The 26339-nt window shown below is 46.8% G+C and overlaps 1 protein-coding gene across 6 annotated transcripts in view; it reads left to right on the plus strand.

Moving 5' to 3' along the window:
- Nucleotides 1-23277, plus strand: part of ZNF592 (zinc finger protein 592) — a 53114-nt gene extending 29837 nt beyond the window's left edge. For all 6 annotated transcript variants that reach the window (XM_010841080.1, XM_010841081.1, XM_010841079.1 and 3 more), the window contains 8 exons: nt 3-875; nt 9131-9309; nt 15991-16167; nt 16453-16612; nt 16723-17010; nt 17223-17335; nt 17961-18096; nt 19295-23277. In XM_010841080.1, coding sequence (XP_010839382.1) covers nt 3-875; nt 9131-9309; nt 15991-16167; nt 16453-16612; nt 16723-17010; nt 17223-17335; nt 17961-18096; nt 19295-19795 — 2427 coding nt within the window. In that variant the 3' untranslated portion in view covers nt 19796-23277. The remainder of the gene's footprint in view (nt 1-2; nt 876-9130; nt 9310-15990; nt 16168-16452; nt 16613-16722; nt 17011-17222; nt 17336-17960; nt 18097-19294) is intronic.
- Nucleotides 23278-26339: the final 3062 nt, after the last annotated feature.

The raw sequence follows: 26339 nt of genomic DNA on the forward strand, positions 1-26339 counted from the left end.
AGTGCACAGTGAAAGCCAGTGAGCCTTCGCCTTCCTGCTTCAGCTCCGGGGCCCGGGGCCAAAAGGGGGCCGCCTCGGGCACGCTGGCGGGCAGAAAGCCGCAGCAGAGCCCGGCGCCGCCAGCCTCCGCCCCCGCCCCTGCCAACCTCCTGCCCAAGGCCGTGCACCTGGCCAACCTGAACCTGGTCCCCCACAGCGTGGCCGCATCAGTGACGGCCAAGTCCTCCGTGCAGAGGCGGAGTCAGCCTCAGCCCACGCAGATGTCAGTGCCCCTGGTCCACCAGGTGAAGAAGGCTGCCCCGCTGGTCCTGGAGGTCTTCAACAAGGTCCTCCACAGCTCCAACCCCGTGCCCCTCTACGCGCCCAACCTCAGCCCGCCCGCGGACAGCAGGATCCACGTGCCGGCCAGTGGCTACTGCTGCCTGGAGTGCGGGGACGCGTTCGCCTTAGAGAAGAGCCTGAGCCAGCACTACGGCCGGCGGAGCGTCCACATCGAGGTGCTGTGCACGCTGTGCTCCCAGACCTTGCTCTTCTTCAACAAGTGCAGCCTGCTCCGGCACGCCCGCGACCACAAGAGCAAGGGGCTCGTCATGCAGTGCTCTCAGCTGCTTGTGAAGCCCATCTCTGCGGACCAGATGTTCGTGTCCACCCCTGCGAACTCCACGGCGCCAGCCGCCGCGGCGCCCCCCTCCCCCTCCCAGCCCGGCCAGGCTTCCAGCAATGCCAGCACCCCACTCCCCGCCTTGCCGCTCTACCCGGACCCCGTGAGGCTCATCCGGCACAGTATCAAGTGCCTGGAGTGTCACAAGCAGATGCGAGACTACATGGCAATGGCCGCACACTTCCAGAGAACGACTGAGGAGACCGAGGGGCTGGTGAGCAGGGCCGCCTCCCATCTCTGGGGCAGTTGTCAGGCCCCGGGTTCACACAGACCCATACCTGGGCTCACTGATCTAGGGCAGTGGGGGCTGGAAGAGCCCTGGGAGAGGAACCTGCCTTGCTGGCTAGCCACCCACCTGGATGTGTAGTGCTTGGGATTTCCTGAGAAAGCGTCCTGCCCGCAGCTGAGGGGAGGTCCTGATGGCCTGCGGTGTGTATCTGTGGACACTCCGCTCCCCTCCAGTGGCTGAGGGCCTGTTGCCTGGCCAGGGCTAGGTCTCTGCTGGATGCCCCGGACTCTGGCCGCTGTCAGTGTAGTCCTTGCACGTGCCCGAGAACTCGGGGGCAGGGGTTTGTGTGTCACTGCCCGTGCCTCAGGCTGTATGTCTGAGAACCGTATCTTCACCAGGTTGTTGTGCCCACAGTGGACATAGCTGCTTTCTTTCTGAAGAATCCCTTTGGGGAAGCCGTAGCAGGGCCAGTAGGAGGGTGGATGTGGAAGAAAGGAGAGTAGACTGTAGAAGGAAGGAGTAGTAGGCCTACTTGAGTAGGCCCCAGGCAAAGGCTTTGGGGCCTCCTCTTGTCTCTGTTCTTATCTCTCGGTCCGATTCCTGGTTATGCTTGATGAGATCATGATGAGTGTGTGTTTATGCTTGATGTGTGTGTGCACGTGATGCGATCCTAATGAGTGAGAGTGTGTGTGTGTCTTAAGGCACTCCATGCTGAAAGCACCCTTTGGCACCCTGTGTGTCAGTGGTGTCCATGTCAGCAAGGTCGTCTGCAGAAGCAGGCCTCCTGACAGCCTCATCTCCCTTCTCCAGGTGGCTCTCTTCATAGCTTAGCCATGCCCACCCGCTCACCAAGCCTCCTTAAGCCAGGGCCACAGTGGCCCATGCACCTGTTGGTGTCTTGATGAGCTCTGCATTTGTCTTCCGAGTGGCACCTGTGTGCACGGAGGCTCTGTGTTGAGAGCAGGGATGCCAGTGGGAGGAAGACCACAGCTCCTTCAGGAGCTCAGGATGGCTCAGCAAGGGCAGGGCTCCCCACCCAGACTGCTGGAGTGTGGAGCAGGCTAAGACTGGGGCTAAGACACGCTTGTGAACAGTTGTGTAGAGTTCCTTCGAGGGACTGACTCATCGTGGTTCCAGGCGTAGAGAAGGTGCCTGTGCTGTGGACATGACATTTGAGTTGGCTCTGCAAGGGTGAGTTTGGAGGAAGGGGAGAGACAGGTATGGAAAGTGTAGAGTGGCCGGAGGAACAGGGAGTGGTTAGGAATGAGGGGGTCCAGCCTTGGGGGTCCAGGGCTAGAGGCCGGAGGTGGAGTTCAGTGGGCAGCCCCCAGGAGGAGCCCGCATGGTGCACAAGTCTGTTGCCGCTCATCTTCACCTTCTCAGTTTCAGTTTGCATTTCTTCCTGGTGAGTCAGGTGGGGTGTGGGCCCCCCGGTCCATTTCCTCTGGGGCTGCATCAGCATGGTTGTCTTGGACAGGAGTGGGTCTTCTGAGTCCTGTGGTCAGAACCTTTGCCAGTGGAGGTCTGATGCCTGGGCCCATGGTTGCTTTCCCCCCACACTGTTATTCACCTGCCCTTTAAAATCTGAGCCGGCTGACGTCCAGGTAGGATCCCAGGCTGGCACCCTTCTCGTCCTGCATCTTCTCTGTGTCATTCCCTTCCAGTGGGAGCTGCGTAAGAGGGGTCCCCGAGCCCCAGGCTGGGCTCCACTCTAGGGGAGGGACTGCAGGGAAACGTGCTCGGGGCCTTTGACTTCTTCCCCGGAGTCTGAACCCCTCCCTCTTCAGTGGCTGGAGGGGTCCTCCCTTACATTCCAGGCCTCTTTGTTGGGCAGGTGTCATACAGGTTCTTATTTTTAAGCTTTTGTTTAACTATAACGTTATTATAACAGCTAACCAAATTGGTAACAATTCCTTAATATTGTCTTAATACAAGTCTGTATTCAAGTTTTCCCTTTGGGTCAAAATTGTCTTTTTATAGCTGAGCTTATTGTGAATCACGAGCCAAATGTGGACCACATGTTGTGTTTGTTTGTTCCAGCTTTTAAATATTTCTCAATCTAGAGCAGTACCTCTTCCTGCTCCACCCAAAAATCACCCAGTGATTTTTCACATCATCACTGTATTGAAGAAACTGGGTCATGTGTCCTAAGAATTTTCCAGGACTGTTCTGGGTTTGACTGATTGCTTCCTGAGGCTTTTTCAGGATAATTTTGAGTTCGGCTGATTGCTTCCCCAGACAATAAAATTTGTTGTTCTGTACCCAATATTTTATCTATAGACTAGACGTTAGCAGTGACGACTTGATTAGATTTAGGTTCAGTGTTGAGGAGTGGGAGTACTGTGTTCTTCATAATTCCTTACTTCAGGGAGGCCCAGAGTTCTTGATTGTCTCAGTTTTAATGATGCTAAACTTCATCATTGAGTTTAGGCTAGTGATGTTCTGATCCTTTTCTTAGAAAATTCCCTGTCTTTTTACCATTAATAATTGCTGCTTGAGTCAGTGATTTTATTAGGAGTTGTGCGAGGGTGTGGTAAATTTTATTATTCTCATTTATCAGCTGGAATTCTGTGTAAAATATCTTCCCCGCTTTCTTTGAGGGCTTTTAGGTTACCCTGAAATGTAGTTTATGTTGAAAAATTGGATAAGTTTGTTTCCCTCAGTTAATAGTTTTCACAGTAGTGAATGGATGCCCCGGCAATCCTAAATGGTGTTTTAAGAGTCCTTCCTCTAATAGTTTTAAAAGTTGTGATAAAATACACATAACATAAAGTTTTAAATGTACAGTTTAGTGGAGTTAAGGTTCACATTGTTGTGCCATCAATTTCCAAAACTCTTCATCTTGCAAAACTGAAACTCTAAACCCATTAAATACAAGTCCCTATTCTCCCCACTCCTTCCCCGTGGTAACCACATGCTACCTTCTGTTTCTATGAATTTGACTAGAATAATCAAATTTCTAGAAAATGGAATCATACAGTGTTTGTCTTTTTCTGAAGGACTCATTTCATTTAGTATATCTTTAAGATTCATCCATGTTCCAGGGTTTGACAAATTTCCTTTATTTTTTGAGACTGAATAATATCCTGTTGTTGTATGCCCCACCTTTTGTTTCTCCACTCACTCATTGGTGGACACTGTTGCCTCTAGTTGTATTATGAATAATGCTGCTGTGAACACGCTATGTGCATGTGTGCTAAGTGGATTCAGTCGTGTCCAACTCTACGACGCTAGGGACTGTAGCCGGCCAGGCTCCTCTGCCCATGGGATTCTGCAGGCAAGAATACTAGAGTGGGCTGCCATTCCCTCCTCCAGGGGAGCTTCCCGACCCAGGGAATGAACCTGCATCTTTCACGTCTCCTGCATTGGCAGGCGGGTTCTTCACCGCTAGTGCACCTGGGAAGACCAAGCATGGTATCCAAATAGCTTTTCAGTTCTTTGTGTGTGATCAGGTATTTCATTTTATGGAATTATAGTTGCTGTACAAAAAAGTTAGAGTCCATTTATAGTTACTGTAAAATATCATCTATATTCCCTGTTCTGTACCATATCAATTCCTTTGGGTATATATCCAGAAGTAGAATTGCTGGATCATATGGTAATTCTATTTAAAATTTTTCAGGGAACCCCCATACTGTTTTTTCCTACAGGGACTGTACTATTTTACATTCCCACCAATAGTGCATCTTTTTTTTTTTTTTTAATCATAGCCACCCTAATCGGTATGAGGTGACCTCCTCTATTATTTAGTGTTAGTATTATAATAAGCTCATTGGTTTCTATATATTTATTTTTATATTTATTTATATATTTATATGTTCAATCATTCTTGTTTTTTCTTTTCCATTATGGTTTATTACAGGACATTGAATATAACTCCCTGTGGTATACAGTAGGACCTTGCTGTTTATCCTTTTTCTGTATATAATAGTTTGTATCTGCTAATCTCAAGCTCCCAATACATCCCTCCCTCACCCCTTCTCCCCTTTGGCAACCACAAACCTATTCTCTGTGTCTGTGAGTCTGTTTCGTAAATAAAGTTCAGTTGTATCATATTTTAGATTCCACATATAAGTGATACCATACGGTGTTTGTCTCTTTCTGACTTGCTTCATTTAGTATGATAATCTCTAGGCCCATCCATATTGCTGCAAATGGCATTGTTTCATTTTCTATGGCTAAGTAGTATTTCTGTGTGTGTGTGTGTGTGTGTGTGTGTGTGTGTGTGTGTGTACACACATACACACCACATCTTCTTTACCCTATTCATCTGTCTGGGGACACTTAGGTTGCTTCCATGTCTTTGCTATTGTAAATAGTGCTGCTATGAACATTGGGGTGCATGTATCTTTTTTTTTTTTCATGTATCTTTTTTAATTATAAGTTTTTTGCTGATACATGCCCAGGAGTGGTAATTGCTGGATCAAATGGTTACTGTATTTTTAACATTTTGAGGAAGCTCCATACTGTTTTTCATAGTGGCTGTACCAGTTTACATTCCCACCAACAGTATAGGAGAGTGCCTTTTTTCCCACATCCTCTCCAACATTTGTTATTTGTAGACTTTTTAATGATGGCCATTCTGGCTGGTGTGTGATGGTACCTTGTAGTTACGATTTGCATTTTTCTAATTATTAGTGTTAGTTGAGCATCTTGTGCTTGTTGGCCACCTGTATGTCTTCTTTGGAGAAATGTCTATTTAGATCTTCTGCCTGTTTTTCGATTGGGTCTTTTGTTGTTGTTGTTGTTATTGAGTTGTATGAGCTGTTTATATATCTTAAAAATTAAGCCCTTGTTAGTTGCACTGTTTGTTTGCAAATATTTTCTCCAAGTCCATAAGTTGTCTTTGTTTTGTTTATGGTTTCTATTGCTGTGCAAAAGCTTGTGAGTTTGATTAGGTCCCATTTGTTTAGTTTTGCTTTATTTCTGTTGCCATAGGAGACTGACTTAAAACATCGCTGTACTTTATATCAGAGAATGTTTTGCCTGTGTTCTCTTCTAGGAGTTATTGTCTCATATTTAAGACCTTAAGCCCTTTTGAGTTCATTTTTGTGTGTAGTGTGAGGATGTGTCCTAACTTCATTGATTTACACGCACCTGGCCGACTTGCTGAAGAGACTGGCTTTTCCCCATTGTATGGTCTTGCCTCATTTGTCAAAGATTAATTGACTGTCGATGTGTGGATTTATTTCCAGGCTCTCTGTTCTGTTTCCTTGATCCATGTGTCTGTTTCTCCACCAGTGCTACACTGTTCTGATTGCTCTAGCTTAGAAGTATTGTCTAAAGTCTGGAGGGTTAAACCGCCTGCTTTGTTCCTATTCTTCAGGGTTGCTTTGGCAATTCTTTTATGGTGCCATATAAATGTTAGGATTATTTGCTTCAGTTGTATGAAAAATGTCCTGATAAGGATTGCATCAAATCTGCAGATTGCTTTGGGTAGTATGACCATTTTAACAATATTAATTCTTCCAATCCAAGAGCATGGCATGTCTTTCTGTTTCTTTGAATCTTCACTTTTCTTTATCAATATTTATAGTTCTGAGCATGTAAGTCTCCTTCACCATCTTGGTCAGGCTTACTCCTAAGTTTTGTTTTGTTTTTGATGTGATTTTGGAAGGGATTTTTGTCTGAGTATTGCTTCCTCCACTTTCATGTCATTTCTGTTTGCATGAAACGCCCTTTTTTCCATTCCCCTACTTTCAATCTTGGTGTGCCCTTCACTCTGAAGTGGGTCTCTTGTAGACAGCATGTTGTAGGCTCTTGTTTTGTTTTTAATCCACTCTCACATATTTTGATTGGAGCATTTAGTCCATTGACATTTAAGGCAATTATTGATTGATATGTATTACTACTGTACACCATAAAGTGTGTGTATTACCACTTTAAACCTTTGTTTTCCAGTTGATTTTGTTTCTTGTTTGTTCCTTTCTTTTGTTTTCCTTTTGTGGTTTGATGGTTTTCGTCCGTATTGTGCGTGTGTGTCCTTTTGTTTTTTGTCAGTCTGTTGTATGGCTTTGATTTGTGACTCACTGTTCTCAATGCTCAATTACCCCATTTTGGTCAGTGGGGGTCCCGGCAGGCTGGCTCCTGTGTTCCTGTGTTCCTTCACTTGAACTCATTAAACCTGCAGACGCTTCCCTGCTTTGAGCCCCAGCAAGATTTGGGCGCATTTCTTGTGCTAAACCTAGAATCATTAATTTTTTAAGAGGCCATGATGGTTGTTTTTTTTTTAAGTGAGAAATGATATTTAGAGGCTACATTCTGGGCACCAGATATGCTTATTTTGCTGAATATGTTTCTAGGCCTTTTCAGTGGCCAGAGCTAAGAAATACAAAGTTTTAAAATAAGGAAAGAGAGATCTTGAGTTTATACTGCTACTGAAATGTAAGATTATACTTTAAAAAAAAAATTTTTTTTTAAGTCTTATTATTTTTGGTTGTGCTGGGTCTTTGTTGCTGCACGGGCTTTTGTCTAGTTGCAGGGAGTGGGGCTTCTCACTGCAGTGGCTTCTCTTGTCGTGGAGCACAGGCCGAGGGCTCCAGTAGTTGTGGTTTCCAGGCTCTAGAGCACAGGCTCAGAAGTTACTGTGCATAGGTTTGGTTGCTCTGTGGCATGTGGGATCTTCCCAGATCAGGGATCAAACCTGTCTCTCCTGCATTGGCAGACAGATTCTTTACTACTAAGCTACCAGGGGAGGCCAAGATTATACTTTTTATGTAACTGATTTTATACTGAAAACCTTGGTTCCTAAAATTTTCCTACTGTACACACACATGTACATACATATCCGCACAGATTTCAAAATGTCAAGACCAATATTCTAACCTTAGGAAACCACATAAAGTTGAGGGTGTATTTGCAGTTCTTCATATCCTTAGAATATATCATATTAAGGATGTGTAAGTCAAAATACTGTGCTGTAAAAGTCACAGAGAATACTTTTTTTTTTTTTACCAACTCAGTGGCCTGTCTCGTTTCATCTGTGTTCTTATCCTCTGTCCCTCAGTGGATTATTTTTAAACAAATCCTAGCATTATAGTATCTATTGCAGTATACATATCAAAAATATAAAGTTTTTTCCTTAAAAAAACAACCCATAGATATAATATCATCACACCTCAAAATTAATAATAATTCCTTATTATCAAATCTTAATATCAAGTGTCAAATGTCTCAGTATTGTCATCATTAAGTTAGGGTTAAAATATCCAGTTGTCTCATTTCTTTTTACACTTGGCTTGCTCAGATCAGGATCCAAATAAGGGCTATCCATTGCAGTTGTTGAAAATTTCTTTTAAGTCTTTTTTAATCTGTAAATTCCTCTTCCCTCAATCTTTTTTGTTTTTTTGCCTTGGCATTTCTTTTGTTGAAAAAGCTGGATTGTTTGTGCTGTAAGGGCCCTACATCCTGGATATCACTGCTTAAAACAGATGTTTTCCTGGCCTCCCTAACAGCTTATAAGTCTGAGCACTCCTGAGCCCAGGTCAGTGGCTCCCGTGTTACTATGAGGGGCCTCTCCCCACATAGGCCCCTGCTCAGTCTCTCGCTCTCCCCTCTGGGCTTCTGGACTCTCCCTGTTTGAGAGCTTCTGTGAGTCGGCCTGGAGGACTTGTCAGCCTCTGGTTCTCTCCTGGGTCTGAGAACAAGGAAGCCACTACCTGTTCTGTGCTTCTCTGTGGATGGATATGGGCAGTTGTGGCTCCAGGCACTGCTCCCCCGACCCCAGAGTGGGCAGACAGGCTGAGCATATGGAAACTTGGTCTGCATGGAGGCCTCTGAGTGTTAACCAGGGGGGCTCAGATCTGCTCTGGGAGTCTCTGAGCCAACTTACTGAAGGTGTTGAGTTGGAACCTGCTGAGCCAGGACAGAGGCCCTGGTAGGCCTGGCAGTGTAGCAAGATTTTAGAATGCAAGAAGTGCCTTGGGCCTCCGGAAAGGAAAAGCTGGTCCTCTGCTGAGCCAGGAGAGAGCAGGATCACAGCCAGACGTGTAGGACTGATTTTGGGGGAAATAGGGTCAGGTCTGCGTTTGATTAATAAGGTGAGAGGCAAAGCTAGCAAGGGCATCAGTGTCATCACTGTGTGAGGCTGGGGTGTCACCAGTGTCCTAGGAGAGTTGGGAGAGAGAACGGTTGGGGGTGGTGGCCCTTCTTATCAGCGTCCTAGGAAAGCCAGGCAGCCTGGTTGAGAGCTCCTGGCCTGTGGCTCCTGCCTGAACTACTCTCTCCATGTTCTTTCCTAGACCTGCCAGGTGTGCCAGATGCTGCTGCCCAACCAGTGCAGCTTCTGCGCCCACCAGCGGATCCACGCCCACAAGTCCCCCTACTGTTGTCCGGAGTGCGGGGCCCTCTGCCGCTCTGCCTACTTCCAGACCCACGTAAAGGAGAACTGCCTGCACTATGCCCGCAAGGTGGGCTACAGGTGGGTGTTGTCCTGGGCTTGCCCAGTGGCTGCTGCTTTTTCTGGACCATAACTCATTTCAGACTGGAGTTTTGGGAATTTCCTAGTGGTCTAGTGGTTAGGATTGGGTACTTCTGTTGCTGTGGCCCGAGTTCAATCCCCGGCTGGGGAACTGAGATCCCATAAGCCACATATTTTGGCATAGCCAAACTATAAGAGGAATTTTGAGTTTTGGTCTTATGAGCCCTGGGCTCCAGCTTAATAAGACAAAAATGTTGATTGGTATGTGGACAGACATTTTTACTTTGTAGGGAACCAGAAGAGCAAGGAAAAGAACAAGGAGTTAAAAAGTTAAACATTGGGGGGAGAAAAAAAAGCTTTGGGACCTCCCTGGCCATTCAGTGGTTAAGACTCTGAGCTTCTACTTCAGGGGACACAGGTTTGATCCCTGGTTGGGGAACTAAGATCCCACATGCTGTGAGTGGCGCAGTGTGGCCAAAATATGAAAAAAAGAGAAAAGCTTTAAAGAGGAAGGTATTGGGGATATTAGGCTATACCTAACATTCACTTTTGGAGAAGGAAATGGCAACTCACTCCAGTGTTCTTGCCTAGAGAATCCCAGGGACAGGGGAGCGTAGTGGGCTGCCGTCTATGGGGTCACACAGAGTCGGACACAACTGAAGTGACTTAGCAGCAGCAGCAACATTCACTTTGTCAGTTTGATTTTTAAAGGTATATAAATTTGCTCAGAAAGTTATTATGGTTGGCATATTAATTTTAAGGTACTATTTCAATAAGAAATTTGCAAATTTTGGTATTTTCAAATATTCTCAATTCTGAACAAATGGCAAGCTGTCAGAGTCAAAGGACTTGTATCTTTGTGTTGATTAGTTTTTGTCAGTTTGTGAGAAGTAAGACCTGAGAATGGAAAAAATGATCAGCTTCATGGTAAAACCAAGAGAAAGCTATTTTAAACTGATCTATTTCTATGGTGTTAAATGAATATAAGCAAGAAGTCATTTTCAGAAAAAAGATCAAAATGAGAGTGAATACTCCTCCTAAAACTCATTGATCTGTAATTTTACATTGACCCAATCAGGTCTCTTTACTGGTTTACTTGCTTGGGAGTTTCTACATTTTATGTTTTTTGATCATTTTTGCTTCAGAAATTTAATTTTGCCCAAATTTATTAAAGTTTTCTTCTCTTTGGTGTTAAATTTTGATTTAGTTCATTTAATGGGCTTCCTAGATGGCCCAGTGGTAAAGAATACGCCTGCCAATGCAGATGACGCAAGAGACATGGGTTCAATCCCTGGGTCAGGAGTATCCCCTGAAGAAGGGAATGGCAACCCACTCCAGTATCCTTGCCTGGGGAAACCCATTTTCCCTTGCCTGGGAAACCGCCAGAGGAGACTGGTGGCCTATAGTCCATGGGGTTGCAAAGAGTTGGACATGACTGAGCAACTGAGCACAGTTCATTTAATAAACTTTTTCTGAGTTCTTACTATTGTCTTTAGCCTTGTGCCAAACACTCAAGACACAAAGATGGTTAAAATCCATCTGCGCTCAAGGTGGCTTTAATATGATGGCTTACAAACATGCATGCAGGTACTTATGATTCAGAGTGGTTAAGTCCTATATTTGAGGAATGGTCAGGAAAGCTTCATAGAGAAGATAGGAGGAGATTTTTAGGTAGAAGAAAGGAGGCGAGCCTATCTGGCAAGAGCAAAGGCAAGGGTGCCAGCACACACAGAAAACTCTTAGGAAGGATAAACATGGTGTAGGTCATGATGAACTGGAGGAAGGGTGAGCAGTGAGACAAGCGGGTTGGTAGGGGCCGGGCCACGCAAGACCTTGTGTTCTTTGGCAGGCATCTGGACTGTTTTCCTGGGGATAGTGAGGAGCGATGGAAAGATTTGCAGCAGGGGAGTGATCCAGCCAGATCTGTGTTTTAGAAATATCATTCTGGAAAGCTGATATGTGTATTAGAGGTGAGAGACTAGAGACTGGTCGTGTGACAATTCCGATGAGACACTGAGGGATCCAGCTAAGGCATGGCTGTGAGGATAGAAGGAAAACCTGAGAGAGATAAAGTAGAAGCATTAAGGCTTGAGGATGGCTTATATACCAGGGTGAGGGATGGGGAGTGGTTAGTGATCACTTCCAGGTTTCTCTCCTGGGATGCTGCTGCTTCTGCTGCTCAGTCGCTTCAGTCGTGTCCGACTCTGTGCGACCCCATAGACGGCAGCCCACCAGGCTCCCCCGTCCCTGGGATTCTCCAGGCAAGAACACTGGAGTGGGTTGCCATTTCCTTCTCCAATGGATGAAAGTGAAAAGTGAAAGTGAAGTTGCTTAGTCCTGTCTGACTCTTATCGACCCCATGGACTGCAGCCTTCCAGGCTCCTCCGTCCATGGGATTTTCCAGGCAAGAGTACTGGAGTGGGGTGCCATTGCTTTCTCCGTCTCTTGGGATAACCACTTTCAAATATAGACTGATTTCTTTTATGTGTTAGGGAGAATGGAGATGCTAACATAGATGGGAAGAAAACAACCCAGAGATGGGGTTATACAGAGCCCTTGCCACCACGTTAGAAAGAGCATTGCTTGGCAGCATTCTCGGCTGTTTTGCAGTATTCATAACACTTGAAAATACCTTTCTAATTTTGACTTAAATGTATGCTGCTTATTTCAAGATCAAATTGAATCCAATAGCAATCAATACTTTAATTTTTGTACTTGAATTTTAAAAAAATATATTGATTTATTTGGCTACATTGTGGGTTTAGTTGCCCCATAGCATGTGGGATCTTCCCCACTCAGGGATCAAACCCGTGTCCCCCTACATTGGAAGGCAGATTCTTAACCACTGTACCACCAAGAAAGTCCCTGTATTTGAATCTTGAATCCAAGAAGTTTTCAGTAACGCAGATGGATTAATAGTATTTTTTGTACTTTAATTAAATACTTTACCTTCTTCTGTAAGAGTAAAAAGCAATGTAATGTCTTAAAAGTAGTTTATCAAGCCTTTTTATAAGAAAGGTCAGACGAAATGATGCAGCTAGGATTACTGAAGATACTAACATTAATGTTTTCAGTGACCTGTGGTTGAACGCAGAAGATATGCACACTGACATAGTATTCGTTGTACTTAAGATCTTCAGCTATTAGTGTATTTTTTGCGACAGCTTTTATTCAGATGTAATTCATGTACCATCCTATTCACCTATTTAAAGTGTCCTATTCAGTGGTTTTTATTATATTCACAAAGTTTTACAATCAGTTACAATGATCAATTTTAGAGTATTTTCATCACCCATAAGAAAGAAACTCTGTATTTGTAGTCCTTCCATTCCAAGCAAACAACAACTTTCTGTCTCATAGATGTGCGTCCTTTGGATGTTTCATTTCGATGGAATCATGTAATATATAGTCTTAGCATAATAGTTTCAAGATCCATCCATATTATAACAAATAATAATTATTCACTCCTTTTTTGGGTTTTATGAATAATGCTGCTAATGAACATTCATGTACAAGTTATTATGTAACAGTGTTTTCAGTCCTTTTGGATATATACCTGGGAGTAAAATAGCTGAGTCAAATTGAGGAACTGCCACATTGTCTTTCAAAGTAGCTATACCACATTTATATTCCCAGCAGGGGTGGATGAAAGTTTTGACCTCTTTACATCACTGCCAATATTTGTTACTGTCTGACTCTTGATTATAGTTATTGTGGGTGTAAAGTGGTATCTCATTATGGTTTTGATTTGTATTTCCCTGGAAGATAATGATGTCAAGCGTATCTTCATAAATTTATTGACCATTTGTATATTTTATTTGGAGAAATCTCTATGCAGATCCTTTGCCTATTTAAAAATTGTGTTGTCTTTTTGTTGAACTGTAAGGGTTCTTTATATATTCAGGTTACAAATCTCTTGTCAGATACATGATTTGCAAGTATTTTCTCCCATTCTCTGGATATTAATAATTTTTAGTAAAGCTAAGAGTACCTATGTTCCATTTCAATGAGCTCTACTACAGAGTTTTATATTAATAATATTTTTATTTATTTTAAAATTGTATTTTTTGGCTGTGCTGGATCTTTGTTGCTTTGCATAGGCTTTCTCTACCTTCGATGGCTTCTCTTGTTGTAGAGCACAGGCTCTAGGTGCATGGGCTTCAGTAGTTGTGGTGCACGGGCTTAGTTGCTCTGTGGCGGGTGGAATCTTCTCGGACCCAGAAGTGGAACTCATGTCACCTACACTGGCAGACAGATTCTTACCCACTGGGCCACTAGGGAAGTCCCAACACTGTAATATTTTTAGGATTTTGTAAATTATTCTGCTCTTTGTTGATAATTTGGAGAGTGACCAATGATGTCATAAGGAAGCAAGTTTAGACTATTTAATAATATGTTATTTACTTATTTGTGATTATTAACAAAGCTAAATATTTTATTGCTCTTTATCTTTTCTAAGTGAAAGTCGCTCAGTCATGTCCAACTCTTTGCAACCCAATGGACTGTACAGTCCATGGAATTCTCCAGGCCAGAATACTGGAGTACGTACGCTTTCCCTTCTCCAGGCGATCTTTCCAACCCAGGGATTAAACCCAGGTCTCTTGCATTGCAGGCAGATTCTTTACCAGCTGAGCCACTAGGGAAGCCGTATCTTTTCTAAAGCTTTATGTATGTGACAGCATATGGTTCTATAATTGTCTGTTTTCTCTTAAAAAAACAGTTGGTAAAAAAAAAAAAAGTTGGTAAAGAGTTGTGTCTTGGGGTTAGATTTCTTTTCTACACAGCTTTTTTTTTTTTTTTTAATTTTTAAACTTTACATAATTGTATTAGTTTTGCCAATTATCAAAATGAATCCGCCACAGGTATTCTACACAGCTTTTCATTAGTTTCCAAGCCCTGTTTGATTCAGTCCTTCACTGAGACCACTTGGCTGTGTTTTTTTACCCCTTTATGTTCTTACTTTCCATGAGGTTTCTTTCAAGAATGTCTGCTGGGTAATAGAATGGATTTTCACTTGTACTTATATTGCTCCTGTAGGAGTTTGGTCAAACTGCACAAATAAAACCACTTAGATTCTTTACACATATCAGGTGTATTTGGCTACTTTGAATGAATTTGGCAATGTGTGGATTTTTTTCTCCCCTCGTAATTACTTGTGGTATAGATATGCTTCTGTGTGCTAGGAGCTGGTCACTATTTTGTTTGGCAGGAGAGAAAAGAAAATATAATTTAAGTGTAAGTAGTTTGTATGGAAGCTCTAACACATACATATTGAGTAATGAATGCTTGTTGGCCTTAGTTGCGAACAGGCTTTGGGTTCTGTGCACTTTTCCTCATTGCTGATTAAGTTTGTGAAAGGTGATTTTGTCTCCCCCTCTCCCCCTGCCCTGCCCTAAACAGACACAAAAGAATGGAAAACAAAAAGGATTGGTCAGGATTCTGTGATGAGTCATGCGGATTGCAAAAATGGGCTAATATATTGAAATGAATGCTAATATTTGGAGTCAAAGAATTCTTAAGTGAAGAAATGTCCTTTCTTTCAGTAAAGTGACACCCTCTCTTCTAGATTACTGGGATGCCAAGGTTACAGGAGCAAGCAGTATTGCAACAAATGTAGAATAATAGTTACCTCCAGAGCTGGGAGCAGGGAGGGTGTTCTCTCATGTAGGGAGACCTGTCTGTGTTTTCAGGCGAGAAGAAAGACTGAACACATGAGAGAGTCTAGGAACCCGAATAGATGCAGGTTAGCTTAGAGCAACGTCATTTTCTGATGTTGAAGAAAGGAGACATAGTATTTATAGAGAGAGATTTTGAAGTTGAAAGAAGAGTTCTACATGATCTCAATTTCAGAGAAATGATTTAAGACAATTCCTACATTATAAAAATGATATAGTCACTAAACAAAACTCAGAAAGTACAAATCAGTAGGGGAAAAGAGAAATAAAAATGTTATCCATAGTCCCACCAAGGAGAACTTAGAACACTGATGAGCTGCCGAGTCCAGAACGGTATCAGGTGCATGTGCCTATTGAGAGCTTGAAGTATAGCCAGGGCAACTGGCCATTTTATTTTATTGATTGAAATTTAAATAGTCACATGGACAGTGCTGTATGAAACACTTCTGTCATCACAGCAAGTTCCACAGTGTTGCTCTAGGGCACTTCCTGGGCTTTGAGGGCTGTTTGTTTAATGTGGTTGTCACGGCGAGTGTAGCACCTCCTCGGTGTACGTTTTATTAAGTGACCATCCCTGCCTATTCCGCGCCCATGTGTGGGGAGGCACAGGCTTTCTGCAGTCTCCTTCTAAAACTGCCCTGGACTCCTGCAGTTGGATCACACTTAAATGGGTGCTATTAATGTCATTTTTGAACCATACTCCCCTTTCTCCACTCCCACCAGCTCCTCTTGGTTAGGCTCAATCAAGTTTTTGGCTTGCAGAAGAAGATTCTCTGGCCCGTGAGGGGAGGGCTTTCTTTCCCCTTCTTGACCAGGAGGGTCTTGGGCTTGGGAGGCCCTGGGTAACTGCATTGTGCCTGGCGGTAGCAAGCACACTTTCAAGGCCAAATGCATAAGGGAGGGGTGGTCCCTGAGATGGCTCTCTTCCTGTCCTCCATCCCTCCTCTTCTAACACCACTTCTTGGTCTGACGTACCTGTTCCCCCGGCCCCACCTCTGTCATCCAGGTGCATCCACTGTGGGGTTGTCCATTTGACCTTGGCCTTGCTGAAAAGCCACATCCAGGAGCGGCACTGCCAGGTTTTCCACAAATGTGCGTTCTGCCCCATGGCCTTCAAGACTGCCAGTAGCACCGCGGACCACAGCGCCACCCAGCATCCCACCCAGCCCCACAGACCCTCCCAGTGAGTGTGGCTGCAGGGCCTGCAGGCCTGTGGGAGTGGAGCAGATTGGCCTGGGGCCCTGCGGGAGGTGTTGGATGGACTGGGAAGCCTGGGCTAGTGGCGGAGAGTGGCTAGAAGCCGGGAGTGCTTTGGAGATGTCTGAGACTGGGGAGTGTCCACGTTGGCTCAGAGTATTGCTTTCCCCAACCTGAGTCTGCTTTGGAGAGATCACATGTGGGGTGGAGGGGCCTGTGGTTCTGTCGGCTGGGCCTTGGTCACCTCACACCCTGGGGCTTGTCATGGCAGGCTCATTTATAAGTGCTCCTGCGAAATGGTCTTCAACAAGAAGAGGCACATCCAGCAGCACTTTTACCAGAACGCCAGCACGGCACAGGTGGGCGTCTTCAAGTGCCCCGAGTGCCCGCTCCTGTTCCTGCAGAAGCCGGAGCTGATGCAGCATGTCAAGGTGGGGCGCCTTGGGGAAGGACCTGGGGAGACCGGCACATCCTCAGGCTGGGTGCCTGGCCCTGCATCCCTCGTCCCCAACCAGTCAGTAATTGCTCCCTCTGTCCCCAGAGCACCCATGGTGTGCCCCGCAACGTGGACGAGCTGTCTAGCCTCCAGTCCTCAGCAGACTCGTCTTCAAGCCGCCCTGGCCCTCGAGTGCCTGCTGAGCCGCCAGCCCTCAGTGTGACTGCTCGGGGCAGTGCCCTGCCCTCCAGCCGCTGGGGCAGACCTGAGGCCCACCGCAGGGCTGAGGCCAGGCCCCGGCTGAGGAACACCGGCTGGACCTGCCAGGAGTGCCAGGAGTGGGTTCCAGATCGGGAGAGCTACGTGTCCCACATGAAAAAGAGTCACGGTCGGGTAAGTGTGGCACGTCCAGGCCCGTCTGTCCTGCAAGGTCAGAGCCCCTGCCACGGCATGACCCCCTTTGGTTCCTGGTGCCATGGGCATGGTGGGCGGCGCAGATCCTGAGTTCTCTGGGCATCCTCCTTTCTGTCTGCCTCCTCTGAGAAGAGAGATGCACCCAGAACTGTCTTAGGGTTCTGAAGCCTTGCATCCTGTCGTCCCCATAGACGTTGAAGCGGTACCCGTGTCGGCAGTGTGAACAGTCCTTTCACACCCCCAACAGCCTGCGCAAACACATCCGCAACAACCATGACACAGTGAAGAAAGTCTACACTTGTGGGTGAGTCCCTGGAGGTGGGAGCCAAGAGGCCGAAATTCATCCAGACCGCCGTGGTACCCCTGGGGCTTTTCTCAGCTATGAGATCAGGGGAGGCAAGAGACAAGCAAGTTTCTGCTGGGAAGTGCTGTGGCTAGGTCAGAAAGAGGGCGTTCCAGAGCCTGGTGGCTCTGGAGGGCCCCCCTTCCCAACTCCCTAAGCCCAGGCCACCCTGCCCCGCGGTGGTGGAGGGCCCTGAGGTTGAGAGGAGTGGGTGCGATGTGAGCAGGTGCCCTGTCAGCCATGAGAATTCAGTACCATCTCTCCGAGCTTTCGGACAGAACAGGCTGCTCTGTCAGGCTGACTGCTGGGCCTGCACTTGGGTCTCTGGACACTGACACCAGAGAGAGGAGAGTCAGGTCACAGCTTAGGGCCAGTACAGATACTCTGACTTCCTGTCATCTTCCGCCGTGGCTGGCTTGTACTGGCTGGATTTCCCAGTGCCACCCTGCCAGCCCGAGGACCATCCTGCCTACCCCCAGACTGTCTCCCCTGGAGCCAGAGGCAGCTTCACCTTAGCCTGCCTGCCTGGCCCCTTGGACCCTGGGGCCAACCATCTTACACGGCCGCTCTGGCTGTGCTTCTGCAGGTATTGCACAAAGGACAGCCCCAGCTTTCCTCGGCCCTCCCTCCTGGAGAGCCACATCAGCCTTATGCACGGTATCAGAAATCCTGATTTGAGCCAGACATCCAAAGCCAGACCTTCGGGTGGACATTCCCCTCAGGTGAGTGTGGGGCCCCTGCCCACCAGAGCAGCTTGCTCAGTGAGGCTGGAGCTGGAGGGGTGCTGGGCAGGTTACTGGAGCCCACATATCCTTGTGGCTGGGGAGCAGCCAGCAGTGACAGCAACCTCCATGCTGGTCACTCTCTAGCCTCGTGTGACCTGCCTGAGGACTGCACACAAAGAAAGGAGCAGAGATCCATGAGGCAAGCCAGTGGCCTTTTGTTGCCGTTTCCCTGTCACTGCGACCCCTCCCTTGGTGTGTCCTGTGCCCTGTGAACACTGGATTGCTTCCCACGTACCTCCTGCCTCTGCCTCTCTGTGGTCCTAGGAGGTGGGGTGGGTAGGCCTGCCCACTGGGAGAGGATGCGGTGCTTCACTGAGTCACACCCCCATCCCCACCCCACCCCCGTTTCAGAAGAGCCAGACCCAGACTCCCACTGCCCCGGGCCCTCTGACCTCACCCCTGTTTCATGCCCTGTACCCATTTCTGGTCAGCTTCTGGGGCAGCCTCGTGTCCCTCTTCCCAGTGGGCTCCCCCTACTCCATAGTGGAGGTGGCTCCTCATAGGGGCAGGCATGTCTGGGAAACCCAGAGAGCTGCCTGGCTTTTGGGGGGCTCTTTACTGGCTATTCAGAGAAGGGCCCTGGTCTGCAAAGGCCCTTTCACACACAGCAGGTAGGGTGTCAATTGACGTTTTGGCAACAACTGTCTATGATTAAGATGCACACCTTCTCTTCTCTGCAAATGCGTACACCCTTTGATTTAGCAGTTCCACTTCTGAGATTTATCTGTCAGATAGCTTTGGCCCAGGGGGTAAAGAAATCTGTCAATATATGTTGTTAAGTGAGAAAAAGCAGGGTGAAAAAAAGTGTGATGCAATGCTGTCATCTTGTAAAAGGTGGTGGTTGTATTTCTGTGCATGCCTGGAACATCTTTTGGCGATACCTCAGAACCCCAGTGTTGTCTGGGGAGCCAGGGAGGGGGGACTTCATCTCTTCTGTACCCTTCCCACTTCTTTGGAATCTTGTGGTACATGGAAGTGTCCATTATAACAAGCAAAAGAAGCAAACCAAACCTAGACCAGAACCTAGGGCTGGCTGAGCCCAGCCTGGGTGATGATTCTGCAAGTCCTCGGGCTGTGTTGCCCACGCCGGGGACTCGTGTCCTGGACTCCCAGGCTCACATCGTTTCTCCTTCAGGTGAACCATCTGAAAAGACCAGTCAGTGGAGTGGGGGCCGCTCCTGACACCAGCAATGGCACGCCAGTCTCTTCCACCAAAAGGCACAAGTCGCTTTTCCAGTGTGCGAAATGTAGCTTTGCCACGGACTCGGGGCTGGAGTTCCAGCGCCACATACCTCAGCACCAGAAGGACAGCTCCACAGCCCAGTGTCTCCTCTGTGGCCTGTGTTACACCTCTGCCGGCTCCCTCAGCCGCCACCTCTTCATCGTCCACAAGGTGAGAGACCAGGAGGAGGAAGAGGCAGAGGCGGCAGAGCCAGAGGAGGGCTCTGGGGAGGAGGTGCCCATGGAGACCAGGGAGAACGGACTGGAAGAAAGTGCCGAGGAGCCTCTGGTGGGCGACTCCGAGACGGGGAGATCTCTGGGCCTGGCCCAGGATGAGGATGGGGCCCAAGATGCTCCTAGTCGACCACAGACCTCTCAGGACCGGGACAGCCACACACCGTCCCCGCAGGTGTGACCAGAGGCCCTGCGGTGCATGGTCGGGGTGGTGCCGTGGCGTCCTCCGCCTGCTGTGTGGACAGTGGGAAAGAACAGGCCCCACCCAGCGTGAGTGTGTCCGGCTGTGTCCTGGAGCAGTGTCTGCCCTGAGCTGTGGGGAGCTGGGTGGCCCCCAACCCTGGGAGATACGGGGTCACCCAGGACCCTCACAGCTCCGAATCTGCTTCTGTTATTTATGGCTTTGTGCTGCTTCTCGGTACCCCAACTCTCGTCTGTGTCCTTCCAACCCCGCTGCTGTCACCTCTGCTCAAGGCCCTTCAGCAGCCGCACTGTTCTGGGAGGTCCCCTTTCTCTGCCTTCAGCCTGGGCCTCCCTGCAGCAGCTCGCTTCACAGTTCCAGAGCCTGAGACGGGGGTGCTGGCATGGCCCCCCTCGGAGAGAGCTCGCCCAGCCTGGCTTGCAGAGGGCTCTCGGTAACCATGCCCTTCCTCTCTGTCTTCTCTGATTCCTTCCCCGCAAACAGTCCTGAGGATTCATTGTCGCACGGGCTCATCCTGTCTGTGTGGGCGGGAAAAGCTTCTGTTTGGAAGCCAGGCACAGAGAGGCAGGACCCCCCGCTGCCCCACTGCCCCCTCGAAGGAGCTGTGCGTCCTTGTTCTGCTGCTGTTCTGCCTTTCCTGATGAGCGCGGGGTTTGAGGCACACAGACATGGGGATATTTGTACTCTTGCTCCTGTGCCATTAGAGAGGCCGCTGCCCTGGCAGCCAGCCCCTCCTCCTCTCGGCTACACTCATGTTGCTCAGACTATATTTCAAATAAAAGAAAACCTTCTTACCATGCAGGTAGGCTCTTGTATTCCTGTTCAGGTGAGCCTGGCCCTACCCTCCTCCTCCTCAGACTTCCCTCGCTGGCCCATCTCTGAGAAAGAATGGTGTTTCCTGATGTCCAAGAAGGAAGGTCCTCTTTAGATTCTGCAGCTGTGGTTAGGAAACCAGGAGCTCAGGGCTTCTGAAGGGGTGAAGGGAGGGTTGTAATGCCGTTCAGGAGTCACCTCCAAGTTCCCCCTGCAACACTGAGCTAGTGGCATTGGCTTTTAGGGCCTACTGACATTTTGCTGGGCACCTCCATCTTTCCTACAAATGGTTCTCTTCTGCTAAGAGAACCTTTTACTGGTGGGAGAAGGGAAGGGATAGAAGGGAGGAATTTTTATTTTTTCTACACTGTTCAAGAGGCTGTGGTATTGTCACTGTTGCAGGGAACTCAGGTGTGGCAGAAAGGGGACTGGACATGGGAGGCCGGGCTGTCTTCATTGATGGCAGGGCTAGGACCTGGCCAGCACAAGGAGCTGGCCATGTGGAGGTGCCCTCTGACCTCTGCTCCGAGTGGCTGCTGCAGCCCTGCCTGGGTCAGATTTGGGGCTGGGCCTGGCAAGCTCTAGTGTAGCACCGGGAGGTGGGTGCTAATGGCATTCTTAGTGGCAATCTTTCAAGGAGGGCATCGAATATCAATTATAAATTATTAAGTCAGATAAATATGCCTGACCTTTTCACAATTGGGAAAAAAAAATTTCTTCCTCTAGCAAATGCCAAATTTCTAGTGGAAATGTTAAAGGCGCTGGGAAAGGTTAATGCTTTTTCAGTTTCAGAGAAACAGTATTTTTCAGTGTTTCCCAGGCCTGCCAAGGCCACCACGTCCCTGCTTCCCAAGCAGGCAGTGAGGTCCAAGCAGGCCTGATTCCAGTTGTGTGCAGGGCCAGAGCCGGCCCCCACTCAGGTGTCAGCCCCTCCTGATTCCAGTCTCAGGGTGCCCGTCCTGCACCCGGGGCTGTTCACAGGAACACATTACAGAAGAGGTTGATAGAAGTGTTGGAAATGGATGGCTGAGTCGCTTCCCGCTAAGAGACTGTGCTAGCTGGAGCCTGGGTAGAGGAGGCGGTGAAATCACAGGTTTGACTTGTCCTGACCTCAGCTCTGTTTCCTTCCTGGGGGTGGCGTGGAGTGGAAAGAATGTGGAGCCACTCACCAAGAAACCTGGGTCACAGTCTGGCTTCTACCCTCAACCAGCTCTTGACAAACCCCTTAACTTCACCAGACCCTTCCCTCAAGATAGGCCTGGTATTTCCCACCCGACTCGGTTCACAGGCTGCTGTGAGTTGATAAGCCAGGAAGCGTTTTCTAGTTTATGAAACACTGTCAATGTCTGGGATTCTTGACCTGACATTAGGCTTGGAGGGGGGAGTGCACCTTGCCCGCTATTCAGACTTAGATGCTGATGGTCAGTTCTCCACTGTTCAGTAATAGCGGTAATTAACAGCACTGTAATCCCTGCTCGTGGGCCCAGCATCTTGCTAAAAACACTCTCCAGTGGTTCTCCCTTTGTCCTCAGCATTATCTCACAGTGATCCTCTCCATTTTACAGAGAAGGAAACCGAGGCTCAGAGAGCTTAAATACTTGCTGGACGACCTTGTAAGTCAAGCCCATCTGGTTCTAAAGTCCACTGTGTCAACTGCTGTGTTGCCTTAGTGACTTGGCTAATCTGGCTGGCGGCCAGCTTATCACCGGTTTGCAGCCGTCCAGACACCTGCTTTCCTACCTCCCCTGCAGGTGGGATGCCCACTGAGCACCAGGTTCTCTTTGGAGTCAGTCTGTGCCTCTTCACCCCAAGGAAGGCACATTTGCTTGGGGCATTCCATAGCACATGCAGTATCCCTATGACCTCATTCTCATTGGGATTTACCTTGCCATTTTGTCGGGGAGCTATTCCAGAAAAGGTGGCTTAACCCTCACAGGGATCGTGGTTCCCTCAGGGTCCAATATCTTTTGATATTTTTTTCAAAGGTGTCTTTAAAGAGTTCTGTTGCTATCATTTGTTATCATCAGAAAATGCTTGCTGTAGCAAGCACTTAGCTGCTGGAGTGAATGCTGCCCAAGTTAAACAGATAAGATTCTCACCTGTGTAGAAACTACAATTTAATACACTCTGAGGCCTGACCAATGACTGGTATTTATTTTCCAACTGCTTTATCAGTGAAATGATATGTCAAATTATTATAATCTGATTGGTATAGAGAGAGTTCTTCTCGTAACTTATGTAAACAGTCTGGCTTTTGAAAACAGCTGTGGTGAAGCAAGTTCAACCCACTTTGCCTTCCGCGAGGCTGAACACCCAACCCTACCCCTGCCTACCCTGGTCATCACTGTATATTCAGCTCTGGGTACATTTCCTTTTACTTGCTTTTAATTTTTTTCTTTTTCATTTTTTGAAGAAAATTAACACACGTACATGGTAAGAAATCCAAACAATACAAAAGAGAATACAATGAAAAGTAAGCTGCTCATTGGAGGTCAGCCTTTGGTTCCACAGCCCCCTCTCCAGAATTAATCACTGTTTCTATATCTTATGTATCTTTCTGAGTAATTCTATGCATTTACAAGCTTTTCAAAATATGTGTATTTATATATATATATATTTTAATACAAATGATAGCATTCTCTACACAAGTGTTCTGAAGCTTGCTTTTTTTTCATTTGTATCATGGAAATTGTTCCAGATTCATCCAGTGGGGTCAGTCTAATTCTTTGAAAGCTCCTAGGACGGTTCCCTGTATACAATATTGGTTTAAAGAGTGTCTGAGTGACTTAATGCATGCCTATGTGGAAGAATCTGATTCATTTGGTAGCTGTCAATTCACAGTTCTCTCAGGGCCTGATATGAGACAGAATCTTCTAGATTCTGGAACATTTCTCCCTGTCTTTTCCAGGGGATCCAGGTCCAAAGCCTGACCTTTTCCACTAACAACTGCCACAGCAGTCTTAGAGACTGGGAGCCTTTGGTCCCTCTGAAGAAAAGAGCAGACTTAAGATTCAAGTCCCAGTGTAGGTGGTGTTTTTTTTTTTTTTTTTTGAGATCTCTATTTCAAATGCCATTTTCTCAGGGGACTTCCCTAGTGGTCCAGTGGTTAGGGCTCTGTTGCTTCCACTGCAGGGGGCATGGGTCCAATCCCTGGTTGGGGAACTAAGACCCCACAAACCCTGCGGCATGGCCAAAATAAAATAAAATAAGGCTTTTTCTTATTGGGAAATGATATAGCATTACTAGAGAAAATAAAAACCATGCATATTTATAATCTGTCTTTGCAGTTGTTTTCTTTTTTGCATATCATTTTCCAATCCTTGTGCATTTCATAGCTGAGTTTATGATACAATTATGGTAATAACAGTGGTTAACATCAAACTACATGACAGACGTCACTCTCACATTCATTCTCCTATTTAGCCTATTTAACAGTCTTGTGATATAAATACTGTTATTCCTTTTGGAGGGGAGTGGTTGACCCTGAGGTCATGGAATTAGTAAGGGGCAGAGCTGAGATTCACTAGGCGTGATTTTGTACCCTACTTTTTTCTACTTAATGTTGTGTCTGGACATTTTCCATGTTTCTACATAGCCTTGAGAATAAACTCACTGGCAATGTGATAGAATGAAGAAATCCAATAACTAGAAGTCAAGAGACCTAGGTTCCAATCTGAATTCTACAGCTTATTTGATCTCTGTTTTCTTGCCCTCAGTTCGGGCATCTGTCAAATTGGGAGATGGGGAGTTTTAAATTCCTGGGGATCTAGAATTGAACCTGGTTAGATTTTATCTCCTTGATCCTGTATGTGCTGTGCTTAGTTGCTCAGTTGTGTCCAACTCTTTGTGACCCCATGGACTGTAGCCTGCTAGGCTCCTCTGTCCGTGGGATTTCCCAGGCAAGAATACTGGAGTGGGTTGCCATTTCTCACTCCAGGGAATCTTCCTGACCCAGGAATTGAACCTGCATCTTCTATGTCTCCTGCATTGGCTGGTGAGTTCTTTACCATTTGAGCCACCAGGGAAGTCCCTAAGAAGCCCAAGAAGATTTTATCTTCTTGATCCTGTAAGTATTTATATAGAGGGGACTTAACTAACTTAACTCTTGTTGAATTTCTTCTTTTGTTTAATTGTTTTATTTATTTATTTATTTTTGGCCTGCTGCTGCTAAGTCGCTTCAGTCGTGTCTGACTCTGTGCCACCCCATAGACGGCAGCCCATTAGGCTCCCCCGTCCCTGGGATTCTCCAGGCAAGAACACTGGAGTGGGTTGCCATTTCCTTCTTCAATGCATGAAAGTGAAAAGTGAAAGTGAAGTTCCTCAGTCGTGTCCGACTCTTAGTGACCTCATGGACTGTGGCCCACCAGGCTCCTCCATCCATGGGATTTTCCAGGCAAGAGTGCTGGAGTGGGGTCCCATCGCCTTCTCCGACTTTTGGCCTAGATATACCTAGATATATACAAAAATGAAAGACCTCTCCCACTGATCCCCACAAGGTAATATTACTTTTATTTGCACTTATTTATATTTCAATTTGCATCAGATTTCTGCTTTTTCAGTTAGAATTCTACTTTCTTTGAGGAAATGTTTCTTTTGGTTTTTGTCAAGCCTTTCCAAGTCTGAGCTGCTTACTTGGTAATTCTAAAGCATCTTCAGATCCTTCTGTTACCCAGGTAGCTATTCCTTAGAGACCTAGGGCCAGATGAATTCTCGAGCTAGTTCATCGTGTCATGTGTTGGCCTTTTAGCATGCTCTTATTTTTTAAAATAATATTTACTACCCTTTGCAAATTCGAAATAGTTTTTAGTGCTTCAATACTGAAAACTCAATAAGTTTGTAGGTAATGGATCGTATGGAAAATGTGGCAAAACAATACGATGAACCCGTTTAAGTCAGTTCTAACTGGGAAAAGCCTCCACCATAGCGAGTGCTCCTGTGACAGTGGGCCAGCTGCACCATCTCGTTTCGTGGGTGGGCATGTGTTATTTATAGACAGATACAGATTAAACGGCTCAATTGTAAAGGATCTGCCTGCCAATGCAGGAGACATAAGGGATGCAGGTTCCGTCCCTGGGTCGGGAAGATCCCCTGGAGGAGGAAATGGCAACCCTTTTCAGAATTCTTGCCTGGGAAATCCCATGGATGAGCCTGGCAGGCTGCAGTCCATGGGGTCACAGAGTCGGGCATGATGACTGAGCAACTGAGCTCACAGATATAGACTAAAATCTATTAGATTTTACTTCTAAAACTGAATCCTATAGTCTTTGCCTCTATTTTCTGTGAAAATGGAGAACGTTGATTATGTCTTTGATGTTTCAAGTGAGTAATTAAGCTGCTCTTTGATATTTTAAACTGGGAAGCTCCACTCTTTCTAGACTTCCCCTTTCAGTTATAGCCTAGGGTACACTATGTACAATTCTATCTTCCTCTGGGGTTTCCTCTTCCTTTGACCAAGTTGCCTGAAATTTTGCCCCAAGACTTATTGTGCATGTAGACAGGGCTGCCTGGAAAATCCCATGGATGGAGGAGCCTGGAAGGCTGAAGTCCATGGGGTCGCTGAGGGTCGGACACGACTGAGCGACTTCACTTTCACGCATTGGAGAAGGAAATGGCAACCCACTCTAGTGTTCTTGCCTGGAGAATCCCAGGGACAGGGGAGCCTGGTGGACTGCTGTCTATGGGGTCGCACAGAGTCGGACACGACTGAAAT

Source organism: Bison bison, unplaced genomic scaffold (assembly GCF_000754665.1).
Source record: "Bison bison bison isolate TAMUID 2011002044 unplaced genomic scaffold, Bison_UMD1.0 scf7180017864155, whole genome shotgun sequence".
NCBI lineage: Eukaryota > Metazoa > Chordata > Mammalia > Artiodactyla > Bovidae > Bison > Bison bison.